The 15,479-nt window shown below is 39.1% G+C and overlaps 1 protein-coding gene across 1 annotated transcript in view; it reads left to right on the plus strand.

Moving 5' to 3' along the window:
- The window catches only part of LOC150090085 (uncharacterized), a 460,543-nt gene that overhangs the window by 431,514 nt on the left and 13,550 nt on the right, over window positions 1-15,479 (plus strand). The window contains exon 20 of the mRNA XM_090389755.1: window positions 1,198-1,271. Coding sequence (XP_090245881.1) covers window positions 1,198-1,271 — 74 coding nt within the window. The remainder of the gene's footprint in view (window positions 1-1,197; window positions 1,272-15,479) is intronic.

The following is a 15,479-nucleotide window of genomic DNA, read 5'->3' on the forward strand; positions in this document are numbered from 1 at the left end:
TAATATTGGGAAATATCATCAGTTGGCCATTAAATAAGACATATTGATTACTCTTTTCTTGAGTCTGTCAATGGTGTTGCCTAATGCTTAGAGTCAGCTACAGAATATGAAGTGACATGTGTCTTTAAAGATTGATTTGCTATCAAGATGGTGGCAGTCTGTGTAATAATTCTGGAGTTGTAGTAATGCAGTTGTGTTATTGTTTTTTTGCTCGATCCATTATTGGATGCCTTTTGTTCTCAGCTTATAGTTATCCCCATTAGGTGTTTAGCTACAAGAAGCTGGTTTTGAAGACTTTGTCTAAGTTATTTTGATGAAAACAAAATATTTAATAGTTTTAAGTATCAGAACATGCAACAGGAAATGAAATACTTATCTGTTTCATTGATACCAGATGTTACATTTAATACATCAAGTAACAGACCCTGTAATCTGTGTCTGTCACTTGGACAAATTCTATACCATTGCAAGATTTTCAAATGATCTTCTCTTTCTCCTGTTGTTAACAAACTATACCATACCACACCCAATTATTGCTCTCCCAGAAGAAATAACTATTCTAACAGCAGGTAATACACCTTGCATTTTTTGCAGCATACACTACCTTTTGCCAGTTCTTAGACTCCCAAGTCACAAAAATTTCCCCAAAATATATGTTGCACCAAACAGATAGTTTATCATTTCCTCAATTAATGTAGTGAGAAAAGGATATGCAGTTTAATCATAAGGAATTAATTTGAAATGTGAATAACAAAACTAAATTACGTGAATTGTTGTTAGCAGTGAGTTGTGTATGAATTATTACATTCAGTAAGTTAAACTCCCAAACAATAGATCTACTTGGTGGTTGGTAATGTTCATGGTTTCATTGTTGATCCTGTCTACCTAATATTCTGTGTTGTGTAGGGGGTGCTATATGGTATTTAAGTAGTTATTATTAAGTAGTTCTGTTATTTGGGAGTTCAACTTATTTAATGTAACACTTTGTACACAAAAAAAAAAATTTCATTGGTAACATCAATTAAATGGTTTAGTTAGTGTTATTCACATTTTAAATTAATTCATTATCATCTTTCAGCAGAAATTTGCATATATTGGTAGCTGTTGTTTTCTAAATATTAATTGTCTTACTTATATCAGGGCAGTGAATATGAATTCAGTCATTTAATACGTATTTTAACTTTTACTATTGCACAGACTGCTCTGACAGCTGATGATTGGAAAGATCTTGAAGAAGGTAGTGAAGAGTATCTAAAACAAATTCTTTTCAGGTAAGTTTTTACTGGAAACAATTATCACACTTTTTTGACGTTAACACAAAATAATCATGACTTTTAGGTTTTTAACCAAATTAGATCTTTTTCCGTGTAATTTCCCATTAATAACATGAAAACATGTTAATTGCTAGTAAAACTACCAACTGGCAAGTAATATTTCACAAATATAGAAAAAGAAGTATTTTAATACAGCAATTATTCTTTCTTATAGTTTTAAAAATGCTATGTTTTATAATTAGCATGTTGAAAAGCCAAGTAAAAATGTCTGTAAATTTTTTTAATGTTAATTCCCACTATAAAATTTTATTGGAACTCAAGGTACCAATAACCTTTAAGTAGTGTGAGAGGAAAGATGATGCTTGTTGATGTTGGACTTAGAGTTTGTTTATCAAGGTTACAGTGTGAATGGATGTTGGCTAGCTGAAACACATCTGCACTGTTTTATACTGTTATTTAAGTGTAACATCGTGCCCCAGTTTTGTGCAATGGAGGTTGCACTACACCTGTCAGTTGATGAACTTTGTTTTTATTTATGGAAGAAGTTTTTTGATTTTTTTTGAATTTTGCTTGCAGTATACAAATATATTATCTTTTCTTAATCAATTTTGTAATTTATTGTATTAAAATTTCTAATTTTTTAGTAAGAAAATTAAATATTTAAAAATACTGTTTTTTACATGTTATTTAAAAAACATGTTAATTCTACTGAAGGTGAAAAATCAAAGTACAGCCATAAAGTATAAATGTGAATTTAATAATCTCTTCCATTTTCCACTAGTGACAATGGTTAAGAGTGTAAAATTTCACCTTTATACGTGTGCATATATTTCTGCTTATGTATTGATGCTGCTTCCATTAATTCTGCTTTAAATTTAAAAAAATATATTACAGTCATAAAAAATTAACATTAAACTATTATGCACTTCAATTTTAGAGTTGGCAAAATCATTGATTGCACAAAAATTACAGTTTATGTGCTTTGAACAATTTAATATACACACATTTCTGCTTTGTAATTATGCTTTGCAGGAATTGTTCCACTTACGAAAGAAAGTGGAATTTTCTTTCCTAAGTGGAAAGCTGTTTGGAAGAAATTATCCATAGTATATGTTTTATGTAATAAATGAAATATAAAATGATTAGATTCTGACCGACTGAATAAAATGATTCTGTACTGTTTATAAAAATTGGACTTATTCTGAACAAACTAAACTTGATTCTTTCTCATCAACTGAAACACCCTTCTCAGAAATAATTACAAGAATGATTGTGCGAAAGAACAAACCTTTCCACAGTTCCATGTATTTTCAGGTAATTATTTTGGGAAAGACTTAAAATATTCTCCCCAAAACGAGACTATGCTGTTTTATTTAGAAAATAGTTTAGAAAGTTTGTTGGCGAACATAAATGATGCTCTTCCATGAGCTAGAACAGCATGGACACAACTTTATTTTCAGTCCATTAGGTTTTATTTGTTGTTACTTATAGAAAAAGGCCTCTGTAGCTGAGTTGTCCCGAGCAGGAGTGCAGTAGTACACGCTCTTTGAGTAGACCAGGGTTCAAGCCCCTGACTGCTAAATACAGCCAATCTGCCAACCCGCACTGGACCAGCGTGGCAGATTATGGTCCATTTCCCTCAGCATTAATTGTTGAGGAGGCTTCCATCCTGCAGTAGGTTGATAATGGCTGCAGTTTACCCTTTTATAGAAAAAGGATTAAACTAATAATGCCACTTCTAAGAAATGGATTAAACTACTAAAGCTGCTTTCTTCTAGGAAATGGACAGTGTTAAATGGCAATTATTCATATTAATCAAAAAATGGGAGTGCCGCCTGTCAAGAGATGTGCACATTATAAAACTAAAAGTTGAAAAAAATTGGCATGCAGTACCTGTCTGGTTTTTTCTCATAATTACTTTGTAAAAAATATAAAATATTGTTTCAAAAAAAATCCAAGTAAAACTAGGTCTATATTTAAGAAGATAGAGGTGTGCAAGAGGTTTATCTCATGAGTCACCTGACAGATGTTGTGCAACTGCTGCTGGGTGAAAAATCTGAAATTTTTTTCTTCTCAAATATGGACAAACTATTATTGTAGTTGTCTCTAAAGTGATCACTTACTCAACTACTCTGCACAAAATTGTATATTTTTTTCGGCAACATAATTGAGTGCAAGAACCTCTCAGATTACTTGACACCTTTTGTAGCTGTTAGTGTAGTGGATCACCTAATAGGTGGCTTGCCACTAAGTTTTGAATTATATGTTTGTAGTTTCAGGTTACTTGCCCCCCCCCCCAATTAATTCAATAAACATTTAGTCTTACCTTAGTTGTTTTTGAAATATTGATTGTTGTTTTCACATAGGAAAGATAGAACACAGAACCTGATATTCTCTTAAGATGGCCACTAATCTGCGGAAAGCAACATATATAATTTAAAATTTGAAAATGGTAGTGAATAATAGTATCTAATATATATAAATTAAGTTTTTAGAGGTATTTGTACATAAGTATCTAGTCCTTGAGGTTGTCACAGACATTCTCTCAGATATGCCAGACCAGCTGTACTTGCTACCTGGGAGTCTAAAACGCTGATGGAACTGATATTCGGGTGATACTCAAGTCAAGTGGACCCAATGGTCCTTGAGGTTGTCACAGACATTCTCTCAGATATGCCAGACAAGCTGTTCTTGCTACCTGGGAGTCTAAAACGCTGATGGAACTGATATTCGGGTGACACTTAAGTCATGGGTCCGGACGGTCTATGACAGCCAAATCCTCTGCTTGCACCTTCACGATGGTGGGACTGTTAGTAATCCTGGGTATAACCTCCATGTACAAGTACATGGTGGGTGACCACCCAGGTGTGAACCAACGTAAGCAGGGGTTGAGGTGTGGCGCCCACACCACATGGAGGAACGCCACCCCTCTATGTTACCAGGCAGTACTAGGTGGTAGATGACTCTCATCAACCGGTGAAATACCACCACTTTGCTTATTGGAGGCTTGAAGTGGTGGAACCCATGTTTAGTCTCTAGAGCTAAGTTCCGGCCAACCCTTCCCTATCTCTTCCATCATGCAGTATGATTGATGATTTTTGAGGTTATGATGAATGTCGTGGCGAGATCCAATATTCCTTACATTTCGAGGGTACAGCTCTAAAACGGTGTTCGCAGGCCGGCTGCTAGATAGTACACCGGACCAAACCTATTGGTAACTCTCTAGGAGGCTTCCGGATCAGCTAGTGTATAATCTTGCTACCTCTACTCTGCCAGATAGTGACTGGAGGGAGTCCGAGTAGTGTGTATGCGGGGAGCATTGTCGAGGCCACGTTATGTCAAGGATCTGGGTATATTCTTACCACATGTACGCCATATAGCTACTAGACTTTATATACCGATTAAGAAATATCGTTCAAGGTTTAGGCCTAAATGGTTATTAAATGAACTATTGAGACTCGTGACAGAGAAGAAAAATGCATGGGATGCATATAAATTATCAGGTGACGCAGAAGCCTGTGGCAGATATAAGCTAGTCTGTAATCAGGTCACAAAGGAGGTTCGGCAGGCGAAGGCGGATTACGAGAAATCTTTGGCAAAAGATGCTAAGAAAAACAGCAAGGATTTCTTTACTTATATAAACTCTAAAAGGAAGGGGATGAATATGATTGGTCCACTTGACATCGATGGTTCAACTGTTGATGATCCTGCTCAGATAGCAAACAAACTGAATGAGTATTTTGCATCTACATTCACACATGAGGAATTATTATAGTTTGAAAATGGAAGAAGGTTATCAAATTGTAGCAGTGTGCTTAATGATGTTGTAATAACTGAGAGCAAAGTGGAGGAGAAATTGTTGAAGTTAAACATAAGAAAGGCACCTGGGGTGGATGGGATCTATCCAGTTATTTTAAAGGAGGCGGCAAAGCAACTAAGCAAACCCTTAGCCATAATTATGAGAGCATCCTTGGACTCAGGGGAGGTTCCCACGGACTGGAGATGTGCAAATGTGTCCCCAATTCACAAAGGTGGATCGAAGGGTGACACGAGTAATTACAGACCAGTTAGTTTAACTTCTGTTCCGGGTAAAATAATGGAGTCACTGGTTAAAGATGCATTGCAGGATCATCTAGACAAGACTGCAGCAATAATTCAAACACAGCATGGGTTTGTTAAGGGAAAGTCTTGTCTGACAAATTTGATTGGTTATTATGATGTGGTCACAAAGGAACTGGATGCAAAAAATAATTTTGATATCATATACTTGGATTTCAGGAAAGCTTTTGACACTGTTGCGCATGGAAGACTACTGTACAAATTGGAGGAGAATGGTATTAAGGGTAAGTTGCTACAATGGATAAAAGGATGGTTAAGTGGGAGAAGACAGAGGGTGGTAATCAATGGGTGCTGCTCTTCGTGGACTAATGTTATTAGTGGAGTCCCACAGGGTTCGGTGTTGGGTCCACTGTTGTTTTGTGTATTTATCAATGATATTGATGAAGGTATATCAGGCTTAATGTCGAAGTTTGCAGATGACACAACGGTGCCAGGGTTGTTAATGACAGTAATGGCAGTGTGCTACTGCAACAGGATCTAGATAATTTGGGCAGATGGGCTAAGAAGTGGCAACTGAAGTTCAACCTTGATAAATGCAAAGTACTGCATATGGGTAGAAGTAACCCCAGAGAAACGTACCAACTGTTAAGGTGGTAGAAAATGAAAAAGACCTGGGAGTAATTGTTCAGTCAGATATGAAGTTTTCTGAGCAGTGCAGACAGGCTGCTAGGGCGGGTCATGGGGTTTTGTCAATGATATATAGGAATTTTGCTAGCAGGGAAAAGGAGGTGATTGTCCCTCTGTATAAGGCAATGGTCAGGCCACGCCTTGAGTACTGCGTACAGGTCTGGAGGCCTCATTTTAGGAAGGATGTAGATTTGCTTGAGTGTGTACAGAGAAGAGCAACACGATTGGTGAGGGGAATGAAGGGATTCTCTTACCAAGAGAGGCTTAAGTTCTGCAAATTGCAGTGGCTGGAGACTAGGCACCTGCGCGGTGATCTGATTGAGGTCTATAAGGCCTTGAATGGGTTGAGCACGCTGAATTCTGATGGAATCCTTCCACTTGTTCAGATTACCAACCTACGGGGACATAAGTTCAAATTAAGAAAGGACAGATGTAGAATAGATGTGCGGAAATTTGCCTTTAGCCAGCGGGTGGTTAATTGCTGGAACAAACTTCCATCTGTCGTTGTGGAAGTTGATAGGTTAAATAAATTTAAGGAGGAGCTGGACAGGCATTTGGAGGGAATGGTGTGATTTTTTTTTTTTTTTTTGGCTGATGCTGCATAAGCTCCTACACTTGCTTTCTTGCATCATGTGCCACTACTACTACTACTACTACTATATCCAAAAATTTCATTACTTCATACAGCATGTCCCACCCACTTTTTCTTACCATTGAATACACCATGAATTGTCCAAATAATAGAGCAAGCTTATCTGCGAAAAGATCTAAACCTCCCAAGGACTTCCTAATTCATTTCACAAATATACGTGGTCTCAATTCCAATCTCAACGATGTCCATTTCCACTTGCAGTCTTCCAAACCCCATATACTTTTTCTGACTGAATCTCAGTTATCAGTTGATTCAACTACTTCTCATCTCAGATGTCCAAATTATTTGCTGTATGATTCCTTTCGCCTCAAAGGTGGTACTTGTGCATATGTCCGTTCTGATATTCCCTGTCAGAGACTTGGCAATTTGGAATCTAATCTCTTTGATCTTCTCTGGCTTAAAATCTCTCTACCTCATTGTGTCAAATTTATCTGTTGTCTCTACCATTCTCCCAACTCCACTAATCACTTTGAGCTCTTTGACTTCCTCTCTTTGCAACTTGACTTTCTCCAGTCAAACTTTCCTAACAGTGAGGTAATTTTCCTTGGTGATTTTAACGTTCACAACTCCAGCTGGCTTCCATTTTCTAGTCACACCGACCCAGCAGGTCGAGATGCTGAGGCTTTTGCAATTACTAATGACCTAGCACAGATTGTTCATTTACCTACAAGAATACTGGACAATCCTAATCATACAGCCAATACGCTTGATCTTTTTCTCACAAACAACCCTTCTAAGCACAAGGTCGAAGTGAGAGGTCCTTTAGGCACTTCAGATCACAACTTGGTGATTGTCTCTTCTCTAATGGAACCTTTATCTCATGGCTATTCCCAACCTCGTATTGTTTGGCATTACAAGAATGCAAAATGGGATGACCTGCGAGACTTCTTTTCTTCTTTTCCTTGGTCGGATTACTGTTTCAAAAGTTCTGATGTCAACGTTTGCTCAGATCGTGTCAGTGAAATTATTCTTGCAGGAATGGAATCCTTTATCCCACACTCCACTTTAAAATCTCGTCCTTTATCTAAACCTTGGTTTTCCAATAAATGTGCTAAGGCTGTCCAAGAGAAGAATGTTGCATATCGTAATTGGCTTGTTTCTAATTCTTCAGTTTCATTTTCTGCCTACACCAAAGCTCGCAACAATTGTAAAGCAGTTATTAATCAGTCCAAACTAGAGTTTGAACAGGCTAAGAGTAGAAAACTTGCTTCTTGCCCTATTGGTAGCCGAGCATTCTGGTCTCTTGCCAAAGCTATTGACCGCAACTTTTGCCCATCTCTGCTCCCACCTCTGTCCAAACCAGATGATTCTGTTGTCACTTCAGCCAAGGATAAAGCTGACCTGCTAGCATCCCATTTTTCTTCCAGCTCATGTATTAATGATCTTGGTAAAACACCTCCCACCATTCCTAACACGCTCCATTCAATGCCTCCTGTGGTCTTCCGTCAAAAGGATATCAGAAGGATTTTGATGAATCTTGATGCTAAGAAAGCTCCAGGTCCTGATGGTATTTCTCCACTTGTTCTCAAAACCTGTGCCCCTGAACTTACTCCTATTCTTTGCCGCCTTTTTTCACTTTCTTATTCCAAAGGTGTTTTTCCTTCTGCTTGGAAATTTGCTCATATTCATCCAGTTCCTAAAAAGGGTGACAAATCCCTCCCATCCAATTATCGTCCCATTGCAATTACTTCTACTCTTTCTAAAGTAATGGAGAAATCAATTAACCGCCAACTCTTAAACTACCTAGAAACTTTCCGTCTGATCAACGATCGCCAGTATGGATTCCGTCAGTGTCGATCCACTGGTGATATTCTGGCTTATGTTACTCATTTATGGACTAATTCAATGGAAAGGTTTGGTGAAACACAAGTAGTTGCTCTTGACATCTCAAAGGCTTTTGATCGTGTTTGGCACAAAGGTCTTCTAAATAAGCTTCCATCTTATGGTTTGCCATCGGTTTTTAGTAATTGGTTATCCAGTTTTCTCTCTGATCGCTCACTGAGGGTGATGGTAGATGGCTCTCTGTCTTCTAACTTCTCCGCTAATGCCGGTGTCCCCCAAGGTTCAGTTCTTTCCCCCACTCTTTTCCTCTTGTATATCAATGACCTTCTTCCATTGACTGGAAATCCTATCCATAGTTTTGCCGATGATAGCACATTGAATTCAACTTTCCATTTTGAGAAACCTTGTCCTGCTCAATCAGCTTCAAGTTCTCGAAAATCTGCTGCCAATTCCTTAAATGCCGATCTTCAGGTAATTCTCCAGTGTGGCAAAGACAACTTAGTTGATTTCAACCCTTCTAAAACTCAGTCTTGTCTTATATCTCGCAAAAAGGATTCTTCTGCTCCTATGCTTATCTTTAGTGACACTGCAATTTCTAGGCAAAATGATATATCTCTTTTGGGGATTACCCTGACTTCTAATCTCTCTTGGCACAGGCATATTACAAATATTGCTTCCTCTGCATCTAAAAAACTTGGTTTTCTCTTTCGCTCTCGGCGTTACTTTTCTTCCAAACAGCTGCTCACTCTGTATAAATCGCAAATCCGCCCTGCCATGGAATATTGTTCCCACATCTGGGGTGGTGCCCCCAAAACCTCTCTCAGGCTTCTTGATTCCATTCAGAAGAGGGCAGTTAGGTTAATTAATGATTCATCTCTAACAGAGTCTCTCCACTCGCTTTCTCATAGACGTACTGTTTCTGCTGCATGCCTCTTCTACAGATACTTCCATGGGCACTGTTCTTCTGAATTGGCTTCTATAATTCCCGCTCTCTCTTTCAAAACAGTCCGAACACGTGCCGCCACCAGCCAACATCCATTTACTGTCCAACTTCAAACCCACAGAACTAACTTTTCATCTTCCTCATTTATTCATTCAACTGCCGTTTTCTGGAACAACCTCCCTTCATACGTATTTCCTGAAAATTACAATTTACAGAAGTTCAAGTCCAATGTCAACAAATATCTTCTTTCGTCTTCTCAACCTCCAACCCAAACACGGTACTAAGTACTATAGGTTCTAATACCTCTCGTGTTTGGGGTTCTCATAAAAAAAAAAAAAAAAAAAAAAATTCTCTCAGATATGCCAGACAAGCTGTACTTGCTACCTGGGAGTCTAAAACGCTGATGGAACTGATATTCGGGTGATACTCAAGTCAAGTGGACCCAATTTCAGCGAAGCCCGGATGGTCTGTGACAGCCAAATCCTCTGCTTGCACCTTCACGATGGTGGGACTGTTAGTAATCCTGGGTATAACCTCCATGCACAAGTACATGGTGGGTGACCACCCAGGTGTGAATCAACGTAAGCAGGGGTCGAGGTGTGGCGCCCACACCACATGGAGGAACGCCGCCCCTCTATGTTACAAGGCAGTACTAGGTGGTAGATGACTCTCATCAACCGGAGAAATACCACCACTTTGCTTATTGGAGGCTTGAAGTGATGGAACCCATGTTAATCTCTTGAGCTAAGTTCCGGTCAACCCTTCCCTATCTCTGCCATCATGCAGTATGATTGATGACTTTTGAGGTTATGACGAACGTCGTGGCGAGATCCAATATTCCTTAAATTTCGAGTGTAAAGCTCTAAAACGGTGGTCACAGATCAGCTGCTAGTTAGTACACCGGACCGAACCTATTGGTAACTCTCTAGGAGGCTTCCGGATCAGCTAGTGTATAATCTTGCTACCTCTACTCTGCCAGATAGTGACTGGAGGGAGTCCGAGTAGTGTGTATGCGGGGAGTATTGTCGAGGCCACGTTATGTCAAGGATCTGGGTATATTCTTACCACATGTATGCCTTATCCAAAAATTTCATTACTTCATACAGCATGTCCCACCCACTTTTTCTTACTATCGAATAGACCATGAATTGTCAAACTAATAGAGCAAGCTTATCTGCAAAAAGATCTGAACCTCCCAAGGACTTCCTAATTCATTTCACAAATATACCTGGTCTCAATTCTAATCTCAACGATGTCCATTTTAACTTGCAGTCTGCCAAACCCCCATGTACTTTTTCTGTCAGAATCTCAGTTATCGGTTGATTCAACTACTGCTCATCTCAGATGCCCAAATTATTCGGTGTATGATTCCTTTCGCCTCAAAGGTGGTACTTGTGCATATGTCAGTTCTGATATTCCCTGTCAGAGACTTGGCAATTTGGAATCTCCTCTCTTTGATCTCCTCTGGCTTAAAATCTCTCTGCCTCATTGTGTCAAATTCATCTATTGTCGCTACCATTCTCCCAACTCCACTAATCACTTGGAGCTCTTTGACTTCCTCTCGTTGCAACTTGACTTTCTCCAGTCCAACTTTCCTAACAGTGAGGTAATTTTCCTTGGTGATTTTAATGTTCACAACTCCAGCTGGCTTCCGTTATCTAGTCACACCGACCCAGCAGGTCGAGATGCTGAGGCTTTTGCAATTACTAATGACCTAGCACAGATTGTTCATTTACCTACAAGAATACCGGACAATCCTAATCATACAGCCAATATGCTTGATCTTTTTCTCACAAACAACCCTTCTAAGTACACGGTCGAAGTGAGAGGTCCTTTAGGCACTTCAGATCACAACTTGGAGATTGTCTCTTCTCCAATTGAACCTTTATCTCATGGCTATTCCCAACCTCGTGTTGTTTGGCATTACAAGAATGCAAAATGGGATGACCTGCGAGACTTCTTTTCTTTTTTTCCTTGGTCTGATTACTGTTTCAAAACGTCTGATGTCAACGTTTGCTCAGATCGTGTCAGTGAAATTATTCTTGCAGGAATGGAATCCTTTATCCCAAACTCCACTTTAAAATCTCGTCCTTTATCTAAACCTTGGTTTTCCAATAAATGTGCTAAGGCTGTCCAAGAGAAGAATGTTGCATATCGTAATTGGCTTGTTTCTAATTCTTCAGTTTCATTTTCTGCCTACACCAAAGCTCGCAACAATTGTAAAGCAGTTATTAATCAGTCCAAACTAGAGTTTGAACAGGCTAAGAGTAGAAAACTTGCTTCTTGCCCTAATGGTAGCCGAGCATTCTGGTCACTTGCCAAAGCTATTGGCTGCAACTTTTGCCCATCTCTGCTCCCACCTCTGTCCAAACCAGATGGTTCTGTTGTCACTTCAGCCAAGGATAAAGCTGACCTGCTAGCATCCCATTTTTCTTCCAGCTCATGTATTAATGATCTTGGTAAAACACCTCCCACCATTCCCAACACGCTCCATTCAATACCTCCTGTGGTCTTCCGTCAAAAGGATATCAGAAGGATTTTGATGAATCTTGATGCTAAGAAAGCTCTAGATCCTGATGGTATTTCTCCACCTGTTCTCAAAACCTGTGCTCCTGAACTTACTCATATTCTTTGCTGCCTTTTTTCACTTTCTTATTCCAAAGGTATTTTTCCTTCTGCTTGGAAATTTGCTCATATCCAGCCAGTTCCTAAAAAGAATGACAAATCCCTCCCATCCAATTATCATCCCATTGCAATTACTTCTACTCTTTCTAAAGTAATGGAGAAATCAATTAACCGCCAACTCTTAAAGGCCCCGGGTGCCAAGCGAATTCGAGGTCAAGCGATTTTTCTGCGATATATAGAGTGCTCATCAAAAGCGATTAAAGTTTTTTTCTAATTTTGTACCTTTCTATTAGCAGCTTAATTTCTATATTGTTCTACACTTAAAAGCCACAAATTAGAACAGAGAAAGGAAACTCACCTTTCTTTATTTTTCCATATATCTCTATTTACACTAACTAACTAACACTTTAACCGCTTGGCCTCCTAGCGGCACTGCTCCTGCCTCCCCGTGGCGGGGCCGGAAATCTTGGCAAGTAAGACCACTTGCCAAGGGCTAAAAGGAGCAAACATGGCAAACACAGACCATCAGGATATTGAGAACGAAAATCCAAAGAGACAAAAGACTGATCGGATGGAGCAACCTTGCCCATCGTTCTTAATTATCCACTCTCTTACTAGTCAGCCTATTAATAAATTGTCTCCGTTTGTCATACAAAAACATCTGGAGAGTATTGCAGGATTTCCCAAGATGGTGAAGAGACTGCAATCAGGAGACTTACTAGTAGAAACCACCAACCACAGACATTCTGAGAAGCTGTTAGCATACAAGTTTTGCTGGAATTCCAGTTAAAATATCCCCGCACACAACCCTAAATTCATCTAAGGGTGTGATATCCAGTTGGGACTTATTAAACGTTACTGAGGAAGAAATAACCCAAGAGCTGCAGGGACAACACGTAATTGAAGCAAGACGAATAATGATCAAAAAAGATAATGTACTTACACCTACAAGAAACATTATTCTCACCTTCAATACACCCAACTTACCCTCCTCTGTAAAAGCAGGTTATTTACTTTGCCGAATCCTGCCTTACATTCCAAACCCTTTAAGGTGTTACAAATGTCAAAAGTATGGCCACTCACAAACTGTATGCAGAGGAGTTCCTGTCTGCCCCAACTGTGGTTCCTCGGATCACATACAAAGTAACTGTATGACAACAAAAATGACCTGTCCAAATTGCAAAGGTGATCATCCTGCCTATTCCAGAATTTGTGAAAAATGGAAAACGGAGAAACAAATTGTAAAATACAAGGTCGAGAACAAAGTGAGTTACCCAGAAGCGAGAAGACTAGTGGCACCTACTATGAATAAAAATATTTCCTATGCTAATGCTGTTAAAAAATACCAAACAGTCTCTACTCAAACTAATGTTACAGTTCCTACTAATATTTCAATTTCAGATTGGGCTAGAACTGTCCTCTCTGTGGAAAAACCAAATGTACGTAAACAACAACCCAAACTCTCAGACCACGCAAATAATACTCCTCTTACAATACCAGCGGAATCTCCTCCTCCAATGAGTGCTACCACACCATGTAATGCAAATTCAAATGTAATCAAAAATACTCGAGACACAACCATGGACACAGATGGAACATCTATAGAGGAAGATCCTCTTTTAGAAATCCATGCTGAAGAGGAAGAAATGGACACTGGTCGGCCAGTCTTCCAAAAAAAAGACAAACACAAATTGGAACGCCATAAACCAGTCACTTTCAAAAAGCAGTCAGAATCAGCTCCATCAACTAAACACAAATAATGCCTTGTGTTTTACAATGGAACTGCAGAGGCTTTCATTGCAATACAGTCGATATCCAAGATCTAATAAATAGATTTTCTCCAGTTGCCCTTTGTCTTCAGGAAACTTACTTAACTTTGCAAATTTCTCCTTCGATAAAGAACTATTGCCTCTATCAGAGGGATCGTAATACAACAAATGCTGCCCATGGTGGTGTAGCAATCCTGATAAATTCAAAGACTCCATCTAAACATATTCCACTTCAAACTGAAATAGAAGCTGTTGCTGTGCATATAACACTACATATTGAAATAACATTAGTATCACTCTACTTACAGCCAAACCATACCTATTGTTTAAAAGATCTTGAAAATCTCCTTATACAAATACCTCCACCTCTCTGTATGTTAGGGGACTTCAACAGGCACCACCCCTTATGGGGCGATCCTAAATTAGATAGACGAGGTCGACTCATTGAGAGCCTAATAGAGGCAGTAAACCTCACTATACTCAATACTGGCACACACACTCACGTTCAGCTCCCAAGTGGTCATACCTCAGCCATAGATCTCTCCATTTGTTCTCCATTACTGGTCCCGACCATAGAGTGGTATGTTTTAAATGATCCAATGGGTAGTGATCACTTCCCAATCGTATGCAACCTATTAATAGCACAGGCTCCTCCAGCTCAACCCTTCAGAAAATGGAAATTCGCCCGAGCAAACTGGGCAAAATTCCAGTCATCAATATCTTTTGATGAGCAAAAAATCCGTCTCCAGCCTATCGATGATGTGACAGAATACATCACGTCACATCTGCTAAATGTAGCTAAAGAAATAATACCACTGTCAAATCCCTCGGTTTGTAAGCATTATAATATTGGTGGAATGAGCAATGCACAAAAGCCAAAAAAGCAAAAAATAAAGCCTGGAATTTGTTTCGGCAATATCCAACAACACCCAATCTAATAAATTATAAGAAGTCAAAGGCAAAAGCACGCTTCATACAAAGGCAAGCCAAGAAAGAATCCTGGATCCGTTTTGCATCAAGCATTAACAAAAACACTGACACCAAAATAATATGGAAAAAAATTAGACAGCTTCCTGGTAAGTTTCCTACCGTACCTTCACCAATTCTGTCCTATAATGGGCAAGATCTATCTAGTCCTTTAGATATCGCAAATGCTTTGGGCAACACATTTGCTGAAATCTCAGCGGCAGCAGCTTACACTCCACTTTTCCAGAGAATAAAAAACACTGCAGAACAGCACTCTATTAACTTCCAAACTGCTCTTCTTCTGCCGTATAACAAACCTCTACAATATTCCGAACTCTTACATTCTATCGGAACAGCCCACAATGGTGCTGCCGGACCAGACGGAATCTATTACGTCATGCTACAACATCTTGATGACAAAGCTTTGCGTCTCCTTCTGCTCTTTTACAATCGTATTTTTCTAGAAAATGTCTATCCAACTTCTTGGCATCATTCTACTGTTTTGGCATTCCTAAAACCTGGAAAAGATCCAACCAATCCCCATAGCTATAGACCAATATCCCTCTCAAGCTGCCTCAGCAAAATTCTAGAAAAAATTGTCCACTCTAGACTCGTCTGGATCATTCAATCAGAACAGTTAATTAGCAGTAGTCAGTATGTCTTTCGTCAAAACAGGTCATGCCTGGACCTTATGGTTAAAGCTGAATTTGCCATTCGTAATG

The sequence above is a fragment of the Mastigoproctus giganteus genome, chromosome 2, assembly GCF_048544385.1.
Source record: "Mastigoproctus giganteus isolate SK-2022 chromosome 2, ASM4854438v1, whole genome shotgun sequence".
In the NCBI taxonomy this organism is placed as follows: Eukaryota; Metazoa; Arthropoda; class Arachnida; order Uropygi; family Thelyphonidae; genus Mastigoproctus; species Mastigoproctus giganteus.